At 36.8% G+C, this 21,547-nt stretch overlaps 1 protein-coding gene across 3 annotated transcripts in view; it reads left to right on the top strand.

Annotated features, from left to right (window-relative positions):
- MYO18B (myosin XVIIIB) overlaps positions 1-21,547 on the top strand; it is a 2,352,406-nt gene that overhangs the window by 983,230 nt on the left and 1,347,629 nt on the right. For all 3 annotated transcript variants that reach the window (XM_044068483.1, XM_044068482.1, XM_044068484.1), the window contains one exon: positions 18,750-18,933. In XM_044068483.1, coding sequence (XP_043924418.1) covers positions 18,750-18,933 — 184 coding nt within the window. The remainder of the gene's footprint in view (positions 1-18,749; positions 18,934-21,547) is intronic.

Raw genomic sequence — 21,547 nt, 5'->3', positions numbered from 1 at the left:
TATTTCATCTTCTTTTCACTGAACTTGAAGAGTAGCTGCACTCTAGATATATAAATTTCACCTCTTAGCTTGTATTTTTTCCTGTAAAACAACTCATGTGCTACTGCGTTTAAAGTGCATAATTTAGAGCTGTTTCTACCTGTCTTTGGCATCCATGAAGGGACACAGAAGAATAGGAATATATTAGCAAGCAATCATGAGGACCATAATATGACTATCCATATACACCATTATGTAGACAAACTTAGAGACTCTTGACACCCTTGTCAATTAACTTAATAGTGCCCACTTTCCAAATTGAGTAGAGATGTACACGTTAACCCTGGAGTAATTTTGTGTCTCCCTATCCAGACCTTAAGATTAGCCTTAAAGGTAGCTAAAGTAGTACTTTTTTAACCTTAACTGGTAACTTATTCCATACGTTAGGAATACATTGGGTTAGGAGCCAGTCTCTCCAGTGAGCCTTAGCAACATAAGTACAGACAATGCCCAACAGTTTTGATAAGTTTGTTGACAGACACAAGTTTTTGGTCATTGGATCATAATGATCAACTGGGAACATAGTTGTGTAGAATTCAATTTAGTGCTGGACAAACATAATGGACGGTGGGTAATTTGATAGGTAGCAATAAGCTGTGTATATGGTAGTTGCTTTCACAGTTCTAACCAATTTAGGCTTTTTAGTATTATTCAGTGGGTCTATATTATATAATCGAAAAGTCAGTTCAGCGAGCGGCACACACATCGAAAATGCCATTCATCAAATTTGCTAATTATATATACCAACTCTGAGATTGCACTACAGTGAGGAGAGGGCAAATGTTCCAATCATCACTGTACCACGAGCTCACTATGAACAGTTTGCTGAACAGCATTTTCGATGTAAGTGCCATTTGCTGAACTGACTTTTCATTATGTAATATAGACCCCTATTCAGTAGTAGGTTCTGAAAGGGACATTTGCTGCAAATTTAGCAACTTTGTTATAACATTGTTTAAGTTTTGATTTTTTGATGCTTGGAAGTTAGTATGGGTATGAGTGACATGAAGAAATGTGGGGAGGACAAAGGTAGTGGCAAGTGCTGTTTTAGTTGTGTTAGTGAGAAAGTTTTTTGGCTCTGTAAAGCATCCCTACATTTTTATGAGCTTTTCTTACACAAATTATGTATATGCAAGTCAAATTTAAGATTATCATCCACTATCATCTCTAATAACTTGCTATGAGAAGTGACTTCAATAGTTGTATTATCAAAAATGAGTACTTAAAATTTTATTTTTTCATGAGAAGGAGATTTGGGGATAAAAAGTAGTACCTTGTTTTATGGGGGTTGAACAGGAATTGTGAGTTATAAAGCCATGTTTCAATGGCAATTAAAGCTTCCTGAGTAATGTTTTTGAGGTATGCCATGTTGTGTGGAACCATCTGTGTACTGTATTAAGATGGTTTGTTTTGTGGATGTGTAGAGGGTGTTAGTCGGAATGTTAAAGAGGAGAGGACCAGTGACTGGGAGGTATGGAAAGAGGATGGAGTTCCATTTTACTGACTGACAGTGCAGACATTTGAAGTAGAAGTTTGCTGTGGCAAATAGTGTTGAAGATTTTACATGAGTCTAAAAATAAGGAGGAAACTAGTTTGCCATTATCTATATAGGTTAGAAGTGCAGTGTTAGTATATGTAACGGATGGAAAGCAAGCCAAGTCTGGGACAGGAGTTCTTCCCACAGGAGATAGTTTAGCAGTTGTTTATGAATACATTTTGCAAGCATTTTGGAGTGGGGATAAGATTGCTATAGGTCTAAAGTTAGCAATATCTGTTGAATTTTCTCATTTGTCCAGAAGGATAGTGTGTGACTTTTTCCAGAGAGAGAGGAACATAGAATTCTATGGGAACTATGCCTGTGTACATTACATATTGTTTGCAGGGAATACGATGACACTTTTTGGGGAACTGTTTCCTGTCTCTTTACATTTAGCAGCTCTCACCAAGAAAAAAAATGTAGCATAAAAAGTGATAATCCTGTACGTTTATGCTTCTACTGAGTCATAAATTCATTCAGCCCTAGGTTTTCAGGCTTACTGAGATCATTGTTATCTCAAAGCAAAATATATTTTTTACTTCTTAAAAACAAACAAACAAAAAAAATACTTTTTTGTTATCATAGCATCTGAGATACTCCAGGTACAACTAACATTGGGTAAGATGGCGATTCAGGTTGTAGCCTGCTATAGGTCCCCAATCATGTCCCAAGACCCTCACTCCACATTCCTAAGCACCCTGGAAACTATTAAGATCCAACCTAACATTCTCCTCATACTAGGTGACTTTAACTGCCTCTCCATCAGCTGGGAAAACTACTCATGCGCCAATGCACTGTCCCAGTGCTTCCTGGAATTCATCAATTCCAGTGCCCTGGACCAGCTCATTCTTACCCCCACTAGAGGAAGCAACATCCTTGACCTGGTTATTACTAACATGGGCAACCATAGCTCTACATCAGTAGTCATCTCCTCCCTGGTTAGATCTGATCACAAACTAATCACCATGGAAATCCACATCTCACCCCCCCCCCCCGCAAAGTTATCCACCATGAAAAACTTCTCCAAAGCTGACTTTGGACTCCTAAAACCATGCCAATGGAAAATAGATGCATGACTGCCGAATCATACACCAATGCACTGTACGAACACGTACATAAATGCATGGAACTAGCCATACCCAACAGAACCAAGATAGTCTCCTCCAAAAAATGGAAGCCAATCTGATGGTCCCCTGCCATTAATAAACTCTAAAACTGAAGGAAGAAACTGTTCCTGGGAAAAGGTGAAGTCCCATGACTGGAAAAATTCCCTCATTAGCCTCAACAAAAAGTTATGATCCCTTATCAAAACCTCCAAAGCCAGCTATGAAGGCAGAATTGCATCAGACACTAAAAACAACTACAAAGCCTTCAATAGTTATATTAAGAATCTCCATGGCAATGCCCATATTTACTCTAAGTTACTGTACAATGGTACCTCTTATACTGAACCAACAGATATTGCCAACATACTGGCCGACAGACTCAGTGCTAACTTTACCCCCCCCCCCCAAAGGACCAATCTCAGTACTTGAAGATTTCCAGGCATCCGACATTATTGCAGTACAGGTTAAAGCTGCACTGTCTAAGGCCAAGAATACAGCTTCCATGGAACCCGACAATACCCTGGCTGTGTTTTACATGAATTACAAAGTGAACTGGCACCACATTTGTGTGCTCCATTCACTCACAGCCTCACCTCAGGCTTTGCCCCTACTGAATGGCACACTGCTCCAGTCATCCCTCTCCATAAAGGAGGAGTACCTACAGACCCTGGAAATTATCGCCCCATTAGCCTGACTAGTCTGATATGTAAGGCTATGGAGTGCATCATCATGGGCCTAATTAACAAGGATATAGGGAATCTCAAAACTCTAGATTCCACACAATGTGTTTTTGTGAAAGGTAGATCATGCCTGTGCAACCTGGTCAACTTCTTTGGGTCAGTCACCAGAGCGGTGGATGAAGGTACGGCAGTTCATACAGCCTACCTCGATCTGGCCAAGGCCTTTGATACCATTCCTCACATAGGAATTATTGATAAACTCAGCAAACTAGGCATCAACCCCTATAATGTTAGGTGGGTTGCAAATTGGCTCACAGAACCCACAGTGTGAAAGTAGTGGACTCCAAGTCAGACTGCCAACCAGTCATGAGTTGAGTCCCACAGGGATCGGTCCTGGGTGCTCTCCTGTTTGGCATCTATTTCTCAGAAGTCCAGGCCAATACGGAGGGACTCTGGCTGACCAAATTTGCAGATGACTGCAAGCTGGGAGCCATTATTAACTCCCCAAGTGATACAGATATCCTACAGAAAGACTTCACTGAGACCAATGACTGGTGTCAAAACCTTGGCCTTAAGTTTAATGCCAAAAAATGTGTCATCATCCCCTTTTGGAAATACTCAGTTCCCACTAATTACCACATTGATGGGAGCCCACTGAACACTCTAGGTGTTATAAGAGATCTGGAGACACAGGTTGACAGCAACCTCTCCTTCGACCACCACATTGCCACTGTGGTCAGAAAGTCCTTCTATGTGGTAGATCCATCAGCAAGGGTTTTGCATCCAGGAAGAAAGAGGTCATCATTTCTTTCTACTCTTCCCTCATTAGACCAATCATAGAGCATAATGCCACATTTGGTATGTACCTCACCAGACAAATGCAACAGCTGGAGAGGCCACAAAAGTACCTCATGAAGAGGATCCTAGGCCTTAAACACATGTCCTACACAGACAGACTCAAAAAACTCCAGCTATTCTCTGTCTCATATCATCTACTAAGAGGCGATCTCTGCTTGACTTACAAAGCCATGTCTGACCCAGCTCTGTTAGAAATGCTACATCTAAAGAAATCCCAATCCCTCTGAACCATACACGCCAGAGACCTCAACCTCATTACCACAATCAACAGAACATGCTGGAGGGACATACATGTCAAACAGAGCACCTCACTAGACCTCTTCAAGTGAAATCTTGATGAGTGGATGGGAAATAGAAAGTTCACCCCGGAGATCACTCCAGTGGCTCTACTTGATAGAGGCACTGGGAACTAATGATGGGCGGCACAATGTCAGGGCACTTCTATGGGCTAGGCTTGCAAAAGCCCCAGGGCCATTAGCCTAGTACACACACCTATAAACCTACGAACCTATTTATTTAGCATGTAAGTTGGCTGGTCGATGGATCTTTTTCATCCATGATCAAGGCTACAAGGCATACCTATGTCAATGTGGACAACATTGACATACATATGCCTTGTAGCCTTGATCATGGCATATCTATGTCAATGTGGACAACATTGTGTAGTCGACCACCATTATTTGGGAAAGTAAGAAGAAGTTGAAGAAGCCAGAGAAAACCCATGAAGACACTGAAAACAAAGTAGGCCTGAACACCAGACTCTGGAGCTGTGAGTCTGGCATTGTACCACTTAGTCACTAGACTTTCCTTGCTGTCTGCATAGTTACTAATTATTTATATAATCATTTTCAGTAGTGGAAACAAAACATGGCCCATAGAAGAACTTTATAAGACAAAGATCATAAATGAAATGACTCATTGGGTAAAAGTACTGTATACGGTCATTTTACCTCAAATTTACAAAATAACGCAATGGTTCAGAATACTGCCATTATAAGTGAGCAATCAACTTGTTACCAAATGAAAACCAAGAAAATGTTATACTGGAGAATACAGACTGTATTATCCATTAAAAATAGGTAAGATGAACCAATTCAGACCATTTTAAGGAAGAAGAAGAAATGAAATTATAAAAACAACATATGTCAATTTTTTATTTAGAATTTATCACTCAAGGCCTTTTAGAAGTTCAGTTCTTCCATGCTTTATTTATTTATTTGTTTATTTAGTTATTTATTTTATCTACCTATCTTTCAATCTGTCTATCTACCTGTTTATTTATTTATTTTCATTTTGTTATCTGGGTGAGAAGACTGATTTAAAGACCCTTTTCATTCACTAGCCAGGCCCAAAGGAAAAATATTGAGATCAAAAGGCACTATAATGTAAAACAGATAAAACACAAGTCTACAATTGAGATGTTTGCAATAAATATACTGAGTTAAATATGCTATAGTTCATTTATGTTTGGCAAAATAAAATTTCCTCTTACCAAAATAAGTTTTTCTCTGTTTATACATCTAATATTATAGCACTGTGTATTCCTATAAAATAATAGCAAACCATGGAGATATTTACAAAAGACAGGGTGATTGACCTGACCCAAGTCTCTGTAAATAACCCATGCAGACATGCCTTCAATATATTTTTAATACAATAGAATGATATTGGAAGATTAGAACCATGTCAGTGACTGATTTATGACATTACGGACAGCAGCACAGTGAAAACTAGTTATTGCTTATAAAGCATTTAAATGTTACCTTCTTATGGAGGTGGTAAGAGAAGGCTGATCTGAAACTTGTTAAAGGGTCTCGGTCTTAGTCTTTTATTTCGGGAGGCAGCTTGTTCCATAGTGCAGAACCAAATCTGGAAAGAGCCTTTTCTCCTATGGTAGTTTTAAAAGGGGACCAAAGGAAAGTGATTATGTCAGTTTGTGTTTCATGGGGAGTAAAACTGATCTCTAATCAGAAGTTTTCTTTTCAGTGAGGGGCAATAGCCTTATTGTAAGACTTTGTAAAGCAGGGTACCAAGGAGATAGGTAGACATTTCAGCACCAGGGGAACAGTTTAAAACTGTATAGTAAAGTACAATGTTTTGTCTTAGAACCTGCTAGAAGAGTGAATCAGCAAATTATATTTTCAACAATATGTAATTTTGGGGTATTGTAGTAGAGTGAAAGACCAGAAAAGGAAGAGCAGAATTCATTTTGGATAGAAGAGCATTTCTGACGCAGGCAGTTTGTGCATCAGGAAAAAGGAGATGGAAGATTCTATAAACTAGTTTAAGCTGAGACAGACTTTGTAGAAATAGTGTCGGTGTGTCTTAAAAAGGTAAGGGATGGATGCAGTGACAGACCTACATATATATATATATATATATATATATATATATATATATATATATTCAATGACAGAAGTTATAATCTTTTTGAACTTATCTGTAACCACAGGGACAGGCCGTCTTGAGAGCTTATGAGGGTGTAGAAGAAAGCATAACATTATTTATTTATTTATTTTTTGTAGTTTATGAGAAGACAGTCAGCCAAGGTGCAAAATTTAGTGATGGGTTTGAAGGGACAAGAAGAAATTATGAACTCTTAGTATAAGGAAATCATTTGCATAACGAGTGACTTGTAGTGTGGGGAGAATTTCAGTAAGATCATTCATATATGGTAAAAACAGAAGGGGGCCTAAGACAGAACCTTTGGGTACCCCTGTACTGAGTGTGCTGCAAGATGACCACTGGATCTTAATATTCTGTTCTAATAGTAAATCTCTTGGTCTGCTTCAATACCTAAGTCCTTATGCACCCCAGCTCATTTCTTCACCAATCTATCTCTCTAATGCTATGTCCTCACATTTATATCTACTTTGTTAGCTTCAGGCATGCAGAGGCAACATATCCCTACACCCCAATGGTTCCATCTGTATAATCCCAACAATCTTCAAGTATCCTTTTTAGGGGTGATACAAAAAAATGTCTGTTTAAGTGACTTTCTCAGAGTCACACGGCAGGTTGCAGGAATCAATCCCAGGACTACAACTGAGTCAAGGAATAACAGAACATAGTTTTGAACCTCTGAATGAAAGCCACAGACGAAAAAAGCAATTATATCTTATTAACACCACTGAGTTGTGGAATGTCACACTTCTACCAGCTTACATATGTTCTTACATGCCAGGGCATCTTCTGAAAAATCAAGTGAAGAAACAAGCCTAACAAACATAGCCTGTAAACAGAAAAAAAGTTATTACAACAGTAAAGCTAACAATGTTACCAGTAAAAAGTCTTCTTTACAGAGATAATAAAGAGTGCATTCATGGTGTTTCCACCAATAATGCAATGTATTAGAATGCCCACAGACCCAAAATGATATTTTCTCTAAACTTACACAAATTATTTTTTATAGCTTGGAAACTGTGCAACCAACACATATAATGTCAGATCTCTTTTGTTCAGCCAGGCATGAGCTTGCACATCCATCCATCCATTCACAACTATTTTTTCCCATTTTGTACATGGAATTGGGGTGTCACTTCAACAATGACAATCATCTAGAGCCAAGTATTACCCTGCCAGGTGGCTAGTCCTGCCTCTGTAGTTCTTCCACACCACACTCATACACACACTCACACCTATGGCCAATTTAGTGTCCAGTCTACTTACTGCATGTCTTTGGAATGTGGGAGGAAACCGTTGCACCTAGAGGAAACCCATGCAAACACAGGGCGGACATACAGACTCCTCACAGAAGGTGTCCCAGCCGAGAATCGAACCAGGGAACTGCTTGCTGTAAGGTGACAATGATAAAAGCATAAAAAAAAAGTGTAAGCATCAGCTTACACATGACAGCAAGGAATTCCTTTCTGAGTACTTGTTGCTGAGACATTTACTGAAATATGAAAATGTATGCTTATTTGTATAATTGCCATTATAAATAACACTGAATATCTCACTAAGTTGTACAACCTACAGTGCAAATATCAATGACAGTTTTCTTCAACGTCCTCTATGAAAGTCACTTAGTTGTGGAAATAGTAATGTACCAGTGATATTCACAATTACTAGCAAATGACTAGCAATTCTTATATTATAGGGTATTATATAAACACGGATAGTGAGAATTTAGATGTCTGTCTCTCATCAAGAAATTTCATTCCATGTATCTCAGTTTCATGCATTGCTTTTAGTTGCAAAATATGAATATGAAAACATGAGCAACAAGTGACAAATAGGGATTAATATTTTCCCCACAGGACATATTAGATTAGCAACCAATGTCATTTTGTTACTTCTACCTTACTTTTTTTTGGTCCCTAGTATTAAATGGTCAGTTACTGAGTCAAGGAAGTCAGCCCCCTAAAACTTAAGGACACCATAAAGACTCTAAACAGGAAGTATTTATATATAGCTACAAATTGGTTAGAACCAGATAAGACATCATGGGATAATTTCAAGCTTGTGGCTATAAAGCATATATTAGCACATAAATTACTCCTGAAGCAAAGTAACAAAAATATTAATAACACGAAAATATGGGAAAAGGTTTTTAACATTATATTAGCATAATACTGTTATTAGGAATATATTAAAGTTTGGATGTATATGTGGAGGAAATAATGTTTTGAAAATATGTATGATATGTATGGGCGCAAAGTACTTCTACAAATGTTTTGGCTTTGTTTTTCTTCCCTGGTGTTTTCTTTTTTGGAATAATGACAATTTTTATATGGAAGCATTTCATGCAGATCTTGTATATAGTTTGGATAGTAATAGTAGTGAATTATGTGTGTGATTTTATTGTATTTTGAAAATATATATCAATAAAAATTTATTATGGAAAAAAAAAAAAAGGAAGTATGCAAAGAAAGTGTTACAGGCATGTATGACACAGATACTCTTCAGTATTTCCTTCTAACCAGGACAAAATAAAATGTATAACAAAGAAAATGTTAAATACAAGTCTTTTAATTTATACTTTTAGTTCAATACAAAAAAAAAAAAAAAAAAAAATGTTATCGGATTTGACCAGTATTTAACTGTGCAGTAAACTAGTTGTGAAATATAATTATATTTATATATGTGCCAGCAAGTTGATACAACTATGAAAACAGGAGTTTTTGTTTTCTATGAATTTTGTTAGAGTGCTTTTGTGTTTAGAATTGTATCCTTTCGGCAGCAGAACGTTTCCTGTAGGTGGTATGTTGTTTCTCTTCTAATGCCATAGAGCAGATGCTACCCATTAGCTGGGACTATTTTACCAAAGCATGTTTTGCATACTGCAAGGCAGAATAAAGTTCTTTGGGGGGGTGAATGTATTATCATTTTTGTGCTGTAAAGTAGTATGGAGATCTGACTGTTAGCTTATTGGCAAGAAAGTAACAGTAGTTATCATGCAAAAGTCTGTATGTGAAATGTTTGGAGATTAGTAGCCATTTTGCATTTTTGTAGAGCTAACATTCAGATTCATTCCAAAGGGCTAGACAGATAAGTGTAGTGAATTACTCAGTGCAGTCTGTATTATGCATTTGTCATGAGTTGAGAAATCATTTTCAAGTCAGAGAATTAGTATGTTACTGGTTAGACAGCACCAAGATGTATGGCCTTCTAGCACAGATTTCATGGTGCAAAATTAGAGAGAAATAAATAGAAAATAATTTACCCGGAGAGAGGGAGGGTAAATGGATGAGCGAGAGACGAGCCAATACAAGACCTGAAAAGGCAAAAGGTGAAGTAGTATTTTTATAGCAACATGTATGGCCTGGATCACTTTACTATATTCTATTGATGTAATTTGCGGCTACCTGTATATCTGGTAAGGGAAAATCATTTCTGGAGAAGAATTAGTCACTGTTCCCTGCCGTGCAGAATATGACATAAACATTCTTGCACTGCATAAAACAATCATCTACTCTGAAGTCTTTGGAAGTTCGCTCATGTAGTTCCTCTATATTTTGTCTGAGTAAGACTTTTCCATTAAAAAAAGTCAGAAAAATGTGTATTGCTAGCTCGTGTCTGGTTATACCTTTGTCAGAGAGAAACTGAATTCACAAGTTTTGTAGTAAGTTTTTATTTAAAAGGTTTAGATTCGACTGTTTCAGTACATTTAGAAAAACCTGCTATGATTTAATATCACGACAATTAGTTTGTCAGTGTATAATAGTGACTCTCCAAGACACTTGAAGTGCCAGTGTGTACTGAACATAAATGGGAAAGGTTAGTTATTGTTCAGCAATCAAAAACCCACAGAACACATAAGCAGCAATTTACCGACACATTCAGTTGTACATTTGCCTTTGTATTCACTAACTCTCTGCAGAAGTGGTTGACACTTCTACAGTTAAACACTCTTCTTATGCAAGATAGAACAGCTAGATCTGGTCTTTGTTTAGACACGCTGTCATGTGACTGACCATTGTTGGCAAAGACAGTTGTCTGGAGATTGGATTTGCTTTTACATAAACCTTGCAGGCACTCTGCCTGGAATCAACAGACATTAGTGAAGCATTTACTTAGTTATACAATATGTAAACTCCCAGCAGTTTGAAAAGCTCAATCCTCCGGTACTCCTTCTCAGTCATAGATCTCTGTTCCACAACTGAGTTATTCATTGTTTTTCCTGTTGAGCTTCCTGCATACATTTTGTGGTGACCCAGCTCAGGTTTCATTCAGAATGCCTTTCCATTGATGTATAAGAATCTTTAAGAGTACTGATGGGAAAAGATGAAAGATTGTAGTGGGTATCTAAAATATATTTCATTCATCCAGCACAAAAGCACTCTAACAAAATTCATAGAAAACAAAAACTCCTGTTTTCATAGTTGTATCAACTTGCTGGCACATATATAAATATGATTAGTTTTCTGTCTTTCATATTTTTGCCTTTCTTTCTAATTAACTATTGCCAGAAAGTGTCTAAACAGCATCAATCATTGTCTAAATGATCCTGATTCTTTAGCTTGTAGTGATGAACAGAGACAAAAGTTTGGTGATAATAGCCATCTGGACCAAGTTGTTGGTGGTGTGTGTGTATATAGGCAGAGTGGGGAAATGTAACAAAAACTGAACACCAAAGACTATTGCATGACAAGAAAAAAGGAAACAGAGCAAACAATAAATGCACAGTACCATGAGGATGAAAGCATCATGTTACTAGAATTGGCAAATTGCAACATAGCACTGTAGTATGAAAAAGAACATGTTACATGATATTGTACATGCCAATTATAATCCAGTATCATGTTACATGTTACTGGATTAGGTACATTTCCGTTAACGGGGTGGCAGGGAAAATGAACAGTTGATGTGTACACACAGTTTGTATAATATAAGTCGTTCACTTTTTCTGTAAGGTAATTTATGTAGACAGATAGTACCGCAAATTCTACCTATTTTTTATTCTTCCAAAAAAGTATTTTTGGAACTTAAATAGCGCACTATTTTAACAAGCGTGATCTTCTCAACTGTAGACATTTTCACTGAATAAAAAATAGAATTTGCGGTACTATCCGTCTACATAAATTACCTTTCAGAAAAAGTGAACAACCTAGAATATATAAACTGTGTGTACACATCAAGCACACAGTTCCCTGCTGCCATGTTAACAAAAAATGTTAACGGAGAACTACCCAAACAACCTGTCCTGAAAGGACACTTTATTTGCTCTCGTGTCTGCTGACTCACTAATGTACTTAAAAATACAACGGTCCAAACCATTCCTTTCAAAAGGGACTTTAAATGAGCTACTAATTTCTCTCTTTTCTTAGTAACATGGCAAACCCTGAGAAACGGACTTCATTTTAAAACCCTTTAGATTCTAATGGTGTTACTACACCCAACACAACAAAACACCAAGATGCATAGAAGTACACTGAGTATGGAACAGTCATAAACCTGTAACTTTAAACATTGCTGAGAGCCTCTGTAGCGACCTCTGGCAAATCCTTGCAACATTACAACAACGCATCTCGCAGAGCCCACAGTTCCTAAACCCAAGCATAAATCCAGCAAGACAAAACTCCACACACAAAAAAAAAAAAACGTACAGCCTTCAACTCTAAAAGCAAGCAGCTGTTTTCACAACCCTATCAGTAAAACCAAAAGCAAATAAGCAACGATGCCGCCTTATATCATACAAAATACACTTCACCAGCATCATTTACTGTTGAGAGGTGAAAGTGTTTCATTAAAAACGGTCACCACCAACGAGTTGCTGGACTTATAAATTAGTAAGGTACAGTTACTTGATGTCAGCTGCTCATTTCTCCTGTTGCCTGTTAATGAAAAAGTACCCTGGATTATAACTGGCATGTACACAACATGACATTGGAGGATAAGTATCAGAGTAGCATGACAATGGGGTATAACTGTACAGTACCACATGATGTTAGGACCTATCTAGGAGAGTACCATGCCACAACTGTATAAATGGTACAGTACCACATGATGTTAGGACCTATCTAGGAGAGTACCATGCCACAACTGTATAAATGGTACAGTACCACATGATGTTAGGACCTATCTAGGAGAGTACCATGCCACAACTGTATAAATGGTACAGTACCACATGATGTTAGGACCTATCTAGGAGAGTACCATGCCACAACTGTATAAATGGTACAGTACCACATGATGTTAGGACCTATCTAGGAGAGTACCATGCCACAACTGTATAAATGGTACAGTACCACATGATGTTAGGACCTATCTAGGAGGGTACCATGCCACAACGGTATAAATGGTACAGTACCACATGATGTTAGGACCTATCTAGGAGGGTACCATGCCACAACTGTATAAATGGTACAGTACCACATGATGTTAGGACCTATCTAGGAGGGTACCATGCCACAACGGTATAAATGGTACAGTACCACATGGAGTTAGGGTCTATATGGCAGAGGGTATTATATTATACATAAATAAATGAAAAGACCAATAAACCAGATAAAAATATCCGCAACCAAGAAAATATGAGTCCAGATGAATAATTAATAAATAAGAATTCATTTCTAATACTGTATAAGACAATACAAAATAAAAAAAATCAAAATTAAATCGACATCTTCATCAAGCACTTTCGTCTCTGTAATCAGAGACTTTATCAAGATAAAGACAATGGAAAAAGGAGTGAATTTAAATAGCATGCCCACAGTCATTAGCCAATCACAGCATAGTCTTCACAAATACTATAAAATAATCCATGAAATATTTAAAGCTACAACCATTCACATCACTAATATAGCAGCAATTCATACAGTTATTAAAACAGCCTTTCTATGAAAGAACAGTTTAAAATATATCTAAAAATATATTAATAACTGCTTTTATAAATACAGATATAAAAATAACTAAATAAATGATTGCACTACAGGTAAACCATTGCTATCACTATCCCATAATAAACCCTAAAAACACAACTAAAAAAACCTTCACTACTAGAATCATATTATCTATCTAATGCCTTTAACTTTAAAAAGCAAGTGATTGAAAAGGATTCATTTAGACCAGGCCACTGGTTTGCATTGGTCCTAAAGTTTCTATAAGGCTTCCTGCCTTTCAAGGTATAGTGACCATGGGCCACCCCTTGGATCAACTTGTAGGGGTTCAATCACAATAAATTTAAAAGAATGTGCTGGTACTTCATTGCAATGTTTGGCCAGGGCATTAGTGTCCTTTAGTTTAATGTCCCTTACGTGTTCATAAATATGTTTTTTTTAACCTTCTCTCTGTTTTTCCAATATAAAAACAGGGACATTTTATACAGAGGGCACAATAAACTACTTTGTTCATATAACAGGAACATGTTTTATTAAGGCTAATCTTCACATCATTTATATTAAAATGTGATCTTTTAATTATATAATCACAATAATTACACAGGCCACATTTTTTTTTCATATGGCCCTTCATATGCCTATTACTGCTACTTTCAAAAATATTCTTGAGACATTGCCCTTTCCTGTAGACCATGGCAGGTTTCTCCCCTATAGATTGTCTATGCTCACTACGAGAAGATAAAAAAGTCCAATTTTTAAATAAGATGTCAGTCATTTGTTTACTTGTTAATTATACGTTGTTATAAATGCAGATCGAAAATTTATTTTTTCTGGACAATTTGTATTCAATACCTCAAAAACTGTATCTGGTATAGTATTCTCTTTACTAAGTGGACCATCAGTCCCACTTATCACACTCACCTGTTCTGACCTATTACAATTATAGGACAAAATAGCCTTAAAAAAGCCACTTTCCCTTTTATTAACCACTTCCAACATTAAATTATTACTAAATCCATTGGATAGTCCCTTTTTAAAAATATTTCCTTTAATAATTTCTCATTCACTTAGGAATGCATTAAAACAGGAGACCATCCGAGCAGCCCTAATGAACTGCCCCTTCGCTACTGCCCTCTTCTTGAAGGGGTGGGAACTATCAAAGTATAAAAAAATTATTGGAATATGTTTCCTTCCGAAAAATCTCTGAGGTAAACTTTTTAGTGGGTATATTCTTCATAAGTCTAATGTCCACATAGGAAATCTCCTCAAAACATATTGTGTGAGTAAATCTTAAAAAGGGTGTTGAATCATGAATGTAAGCTAAAAATTCTAAAATTGTATTTCAGGTCCATCCCAGAAGATAAAGTTGTCATCCAAAAATCGCACATACATCCTGCAGTGGGAATAAAATTGTGAGTTAAACAAAAATCTCTTTTCCCACTGTAGCATAACCATATATTATCATATAGGCCCCCACAAGGGGATCCCATAGCTACCCCCACAGTCTGGATGAAAAATTAATTCTGAAAGAAAATACAGATGTTTCTCAATACCAAGTCAAAAAGCTGTTCATATACATTAATACTAGGCTGGGGCACACCTTTCTGTAATAGATACTCACATACCCACTCAACCCCAATGTCATGGGGAATCGAAGTATATAGATCTTTGACATCTATAGTCATAAAAAAAACAGTTTCCAGAAATTCCAACTCATTAACTTTTCGTAGAAAGTCCCATGAGTCCCTACACAGGTTTGGTTCATCTGCAAGAAGTGGCTTCAATTTACTATCCAGGTACTTGGCTAAAGGGTACGTAATATAACCCCGACCATCCACAACTGGACACATTGGAGAGTCTATAATACTTTTATGCATTTTTGGTAAGTTCATAGGTAAATAGTTTCATAGGTTGGTACTAGGCTATCAGCCCTAGGGCCTATACAAGCCTAGCCATAACAATTCCCTGGCTATTTCTTCCCACATTATTTACTTTCCTGGACCCCTGTCTAGCAGGGCGACTGACGTGATCCCTGGGGTGAATTTCCTTTCTCCCATCCAATCGTCAAGGTTCCTCTTGAAGAGGTCCAAAGAGGCACTCTGCTTTACATGTATGGGCAATCTATTCCAGAGTCTGGGGAGTCTCTGGGTCAGGAACCTATCCCTCCAGCATGTTTTGTTTATTGTGATGACAAGGTTTAGATCCCTGGAGCGTGTAGCTCTGAGGGATTGGGATTTCTTTAAGTGTAGCATGTCCAACAGCTCTGGGTTTGACATGGCCTTGTATGTTAAGCAGAGATTGCCTCAAAAATGCATGGAGTCCTTGGGTGAGACACAGATAGAAAGTTAAATTCGTCAACAGAAATCAAACCTTCAATGAACAGATCAAGTTCATTCCGAATTCTATTGTCAGTCCCATTCAATTCATTTAAGGAAATATTTCTATATAAGTCACCATCCAAGGCATTTCTCATTCATGTTTCATAGTCACTCAAATCCATTATTATGATACCCCCCACCTTTATAGGGTTTGATGACTCTAACATCCTTATTCATCTTAAATTTAGCCAAACCATCCAACTCAGCCTTACTAAGATTGAAACTAAAAACATTCATAGGTATTTTCCTAAAATCAATTTCACTTTAAATGAGCTACTAATTTCTCTCTTTTCTCAGTAACGTGGCAAGTGCTGAGAAACGGACTTCATTCTAAAACCCTTTAGATTCTAATGGTGTTACTACACCCTACACAAAGAAACACCAAGATACACAGAAGTACACTATGAATATGGAAAAGTCATAAACCTGTAGCTTTAAAAGTTGCTGAGAGCTGCTGTAGCAACCTTTGGCAAATCCTTGCAACATTACAACAATGCATCTCGCTGAGCCCACAGTTCCTAAACCCAAGCATAAATCCAGCAAGACAAAACTCCACACACAAAAAAAAATGTACAGCCTTCAACTATAAAAGCAAGCAGCCATTTTTACAACCCTATCAGTAAAACAAAAAACAAGTAAGCAACCATGCCGCCTTATGCCATACAAAATTCACTTCACCAGCAACATTTACCATTGAGAAGTGAAGGTGTTTCATTAAAAACGGTCACCACCAACGGGTTGCTGGACTTATAAATTAGTATGGTACAGTTACTTGATGTCAGCTGCTCATTTCCCCTGTTGTCCATTAATGGAAAAGTACACTGGATTATAACTAGCATGTACACAACATGACACTGGAGGATAAGTATCAGAGTAGCATGACAATGGGGTATAACTGTACAGTACCGCATGATGTTAGGACCTATCCAGGAGAGTAACATGCCACAACGGTATAAATGGAACAGTACCACATGATGTTAGGACCTATCTAGGAGAGTACCATGCCAAAACGGTATAAATTATACAGTACCACATGATGTTAGGACCTATCTAGCAGAGTACCATGCCACAACGGTATAAATGGTACAGTACCACATGATGTTAGGACCTATCTAGCAGAGTACCATGCCACAATTGTATAAATGGTACAGTACCACACAGAGGATAGTTTCTGTATGGCAGAGTAACCTGACAATGGGGTATAACTGTACAGTACCACATGATGTTAGGACCTATCTATGAGAGTACCATGTCACAATGGTATAAATGATACAGTACCACACGATGTTAGGACCTATCTAGGAGAGTACCATGCCACAACAGTATAAATGGTACAGTACCACATGGAGTTAGGATCTATATGGCAGAGTAACCTGACACTGGGGTATAACTGTACAGTACTACCACATGATGCTGGGGGTTTATCTAGCAGACTACCATTCCACAGAGGTATAACTTGTATACTGTCACATGAGATTAGCATCTGGCAGAATATCATGCCATGGAGGTATAACTGGTGCAGTGCCTCATGAGGTTAGGGTCTGACAGAGTACCATGCCACAGGGATATGAATGGTACAGCACCACATGAGGATAGGGTATATATGGTAGCATACCACGTAATGCTTGCATATGAATGGCAGACTACTATGTGATATTGGGCTCAATTAGCATTTGTATAAATGATTAATGATACAGAACTGACAGAGAACCAAGACATTAGAGTATATCTGTGTAAAAATCACTTGCCTTTTGGTTATAACTTGCAGATGTAAGTCATAATGCTGAGTTATAACTAGTAAGTACCACATTTGGCTGGGATATAAGCATTAGAGTACCATATGACCTCAAGTTTTAATTGGCTGAAAACTACGTAAAAGTTGAGAAATAACTGATAGTATGACATACCACTAGGGGTTTAATGTGATACATGACACCTGGGTATCATGTGATACATGATGACCTGGGTATTATATTATACAAGACACTTGGGTAGTATGTGATATATGAAACCTGGGTATTATGTGATATATAAAACCTGGGTATTGTGTGATGCATGAAACTTGGGTATTATATAATACATGGCACCTGGGAATTACTGGCAGCTGTGACAAAGCTATATAAATCTGTGCTGCAACTGGTATATATAAAATGTGACACCAGCATATAACTTGTAGGACACCACATGACAATGTTGTATAACTAGCAGAATGCTACATAATGTCAGGATGTAAATAGCAGAGAGCTACTTAAAACTGAGGGGAAAAACAGGTAGATTATGACATGCGACTGCAGATTAAATGCACATGAAACAGGGGGTCATAACTGGCAAACCATCATGAGATACCAAGGCCTAACTAATAGAGTATACCCAAATAAGTAAAGTTGCAGGCAGTGGCTTATTTATTTATTTTACATTGCACTTATCAAGATAATGTTGACTTGTATTGTATGGGACCATGGCTTGCTGCAGGGAGAGTTTCCATTTATCCCTCAGATGTGGAGTTGGTGTGTATATATATGCCAGTGATTGTGGGAGTGAAGTCCCAGGATGGGTGGACAACCCCTACATCCAAAAAATGTGCATTTTCTTCTCATTTTATTGTACTTTTAAGTTACATTTCATTATTAAAAACAAACATATGTCAATGAAATACCTTGTAGTATAGTGATTTAATTGAATATAGGTAAACCATAGCTAATACAAAGGCAAAGAGCACAGTGTGTAGATACATGGAGGGCTTAACAGTGGTCATAAAGAAAACAAGGCTGGTTCTAAAATGCTTTTATGTTAGAGCTTTTCCCGTACTATATGAACGTAGCCTGTAAACCTTAATGGACTATGTTTTTGCTGTTTTTGTTCTCTGACAGAGATATCGTTAAGAATCTCTTCAAGGCAAGGTGTAAAATCCCACTGATCTGTCGCTCTGTAGCAGGACTGGAAGGAAACTTCCAGCACAGTCTGCAAAGGGTCGGGTGTGTAAGAAAGACTTTTACTAGCAGTTTTGCAGCAGTGAAGAAGATGTCTGTGTGTGCACAAATCAAACTGCAAGTGGTAAGCAGTCTTCATTCTTCTTGCTGTGTTCAGATGTTTGCAATGCCTGAATATTGAATGAACCAATGCACTTGCCTGTAACACATATGGTATTACTCATCTCAGTAATTAATGCAGTAGATATTAAATGGAAATCAACAGCAGTTTAATCTATATAAATACACAGTATGCAATGTCTTCATTATAAAAATGTATTATTTTAATAGCCCCTGAAATAACAGTGAACACTAACAAACTGAATGAATATTTTAGTAGAAGGCAATTATGCTGAATGCATTTTAAATAAAAAAAAATAAGTCATCTAAACCAATAAACGTCAAAACAATAAGGAAAAAATAAATACTGACCACAGAAAACTAGATACTATAAACCACTTCTATAAATTCTTAACATGTTTTAGCAGTTGAACAGTGTTTATTATTAATGCAGAAAATGTGTTTTGGTGTGCTGAGATACTACACTGTGCTATTATTATTATTTATTGTAATACCCAAGTGCCGTGTTGTAAAGGTTCCAGACAATCTGAATTATTAGGTTCTACAAAACTCTAGTGCAGATTTCACAATGCTGGCAACATTTACAAACACTTCTTGCAGGATAGATAGATAGATATGGTTACAGTAAATTTTGCCAGAAATCACTTAAATGATCATTAAATGGTCGAGCCTTTTAATTACACACTTATTAAATGGTCAATCCTTTTAATTGTGCACTTCTTTTACTGATAGAGTTTGCATGGAGGACAAGACATGTCCCCCTACAGAACCCACATTTTAACCCCATCCTTCCTCTCCCTGTTAAAGCCAGTTTTAGTGTTTAAAAAAATGGGTTTTGATGTAGTGGACTGGATTATTTACTGGTCACCTGAGTAATCAACAAAAGACACTATATTCATATTTTATAATAATATATACATAGATGCACATAGACACACACGTATACATATTTATATATCTAGATAGATATAAATATAATTATAGATATAGATATATATGGCATATGTTCATTTTGCTGAGCTTTTTTTGTCAAATGGAATGAAAGCCAGCATATGCTATTATAAATTCATTGAGTGCGCATGCCGGCTTTCATTACTGTTCAAGATCACTGTGCAGTGGGGATAAGGGAATTTGCCCTTTCTCCACTGTAGTGTGATCTCAGAGTCAGTATATATAATTAGCAGGGGGTGTGGGGGGATGCAGCCCTCCAATTGGGGGTGTAGTGGGGGCTTGCCCTCCTACAAAAAAAAAAAACAAACAAACAAAAAAAATTTACTTTGCTTTTGTTTTTATTTTCAAAATATCATGTCCTGAACATTTGTGCTCAATAATTTAGGTTCAGTGTATTGCTTTTTCACTGAAGTGACATATACCTATATATATATATATATATATATATATATATATATATATATATATATATATATATATATATCATTGTTTTGATGTATTGATATGTATCAATAGTTTGAGCTACCACATCACCTGACTTTCTCTCATTTAATTGCAATCCACAGATGTCTCTATAAGCCATAAAATTGTCAAGCCCTTAACAACGTTATACAACATTATTCCCCCAGTGGAATTTTATGCTGTAGAGAAAAATCACTAATCTCTATAACCAAATCATCTAACATTGCAGGTGACTCTCTATATTCAAACAACATAGCTAAATCATGGAACCACATCCCACAACCAAAGAATTCAATTCAGAATACATACTCAATTAAAATATAACTAAAACATTACCTATCAAATCAATGGATCTGCTCGTGTACATCTTCAGGATAAATGTCACTGTTCTTTTCAGCTTGCCATATCATCAAACCATTTCTCTTCTTTCAGTATCCCACATCCCATAAACAGTCTTCACCAGTACATGAGTAGTTTTAAAGTATCTCCCAGCTTACTCTATTACCATGTGACACAGCTCATCGCCCCCTCTATACTTCTAATATAAGCCTTATAATAGTCATATAAAAGTATACTATATATATATATATATATAATTGTGTCTCAGCCTAGTTTATATCCCACCTGTTAACTATAATATTAACATTTTCTGCCCTAACGAGTTCATTACCTCACTTTCATTGATTTAAATTTCTAAACACTAATTGCATGGTCTGTTATTTGTCTAACACACTAATACATTTCTTCATATGCTCAATGTTCAATATCTCTCAATACATAAATATCTTTTAAACTGCAATAGCTGCTTCTACTTCAATATAAAAATAACCAAATTAGCAAATGTATATGTAATAGTTAATGTGTTTTATTTAGTCAGTTCATGCATATTACTGAATTTGCAGCATCTTCTTTTCATATAATGCAATCTAATTAACACATTTATGTGTATTTGTTAATGTATATTATTTCTGTTCATGTATATTATTGAATGTATGTTTAAAATGTGCATACAGTAAGGGCCGCCTCTGAAAATAAATTTTTGACTAACCTAGTTACACAAAGCCAGTAAAAAATATATATATATGTCCACACACACACGCACACACACACACACACACACACACACACACACACACACACACACACACACGCACACACACACACAAAACTCTTTGGAGCATCAGCATTGTGCATATTTGCATATT

Source organism: Protopterus annectens, chromosome 4.part0, assembly GCF_019279795.1.
Source record: "Protopterus annectens isolate FY-2018-M chromosome 4.part0, PAN1.0, whole genome shotgun sequence".
In the NCBI taxonomy this organism is placed as follows: domain Eukaryota; kingdom Metazoa; phylum Chordata; order Ceratodontiformes; family Protopteridae; genus Protopterus; species Protopterus annectens.
Note: the sequence above shows the minus strand (reverse complement) of the source record. Positions and strands in the feature narration are given on the sequence as shown.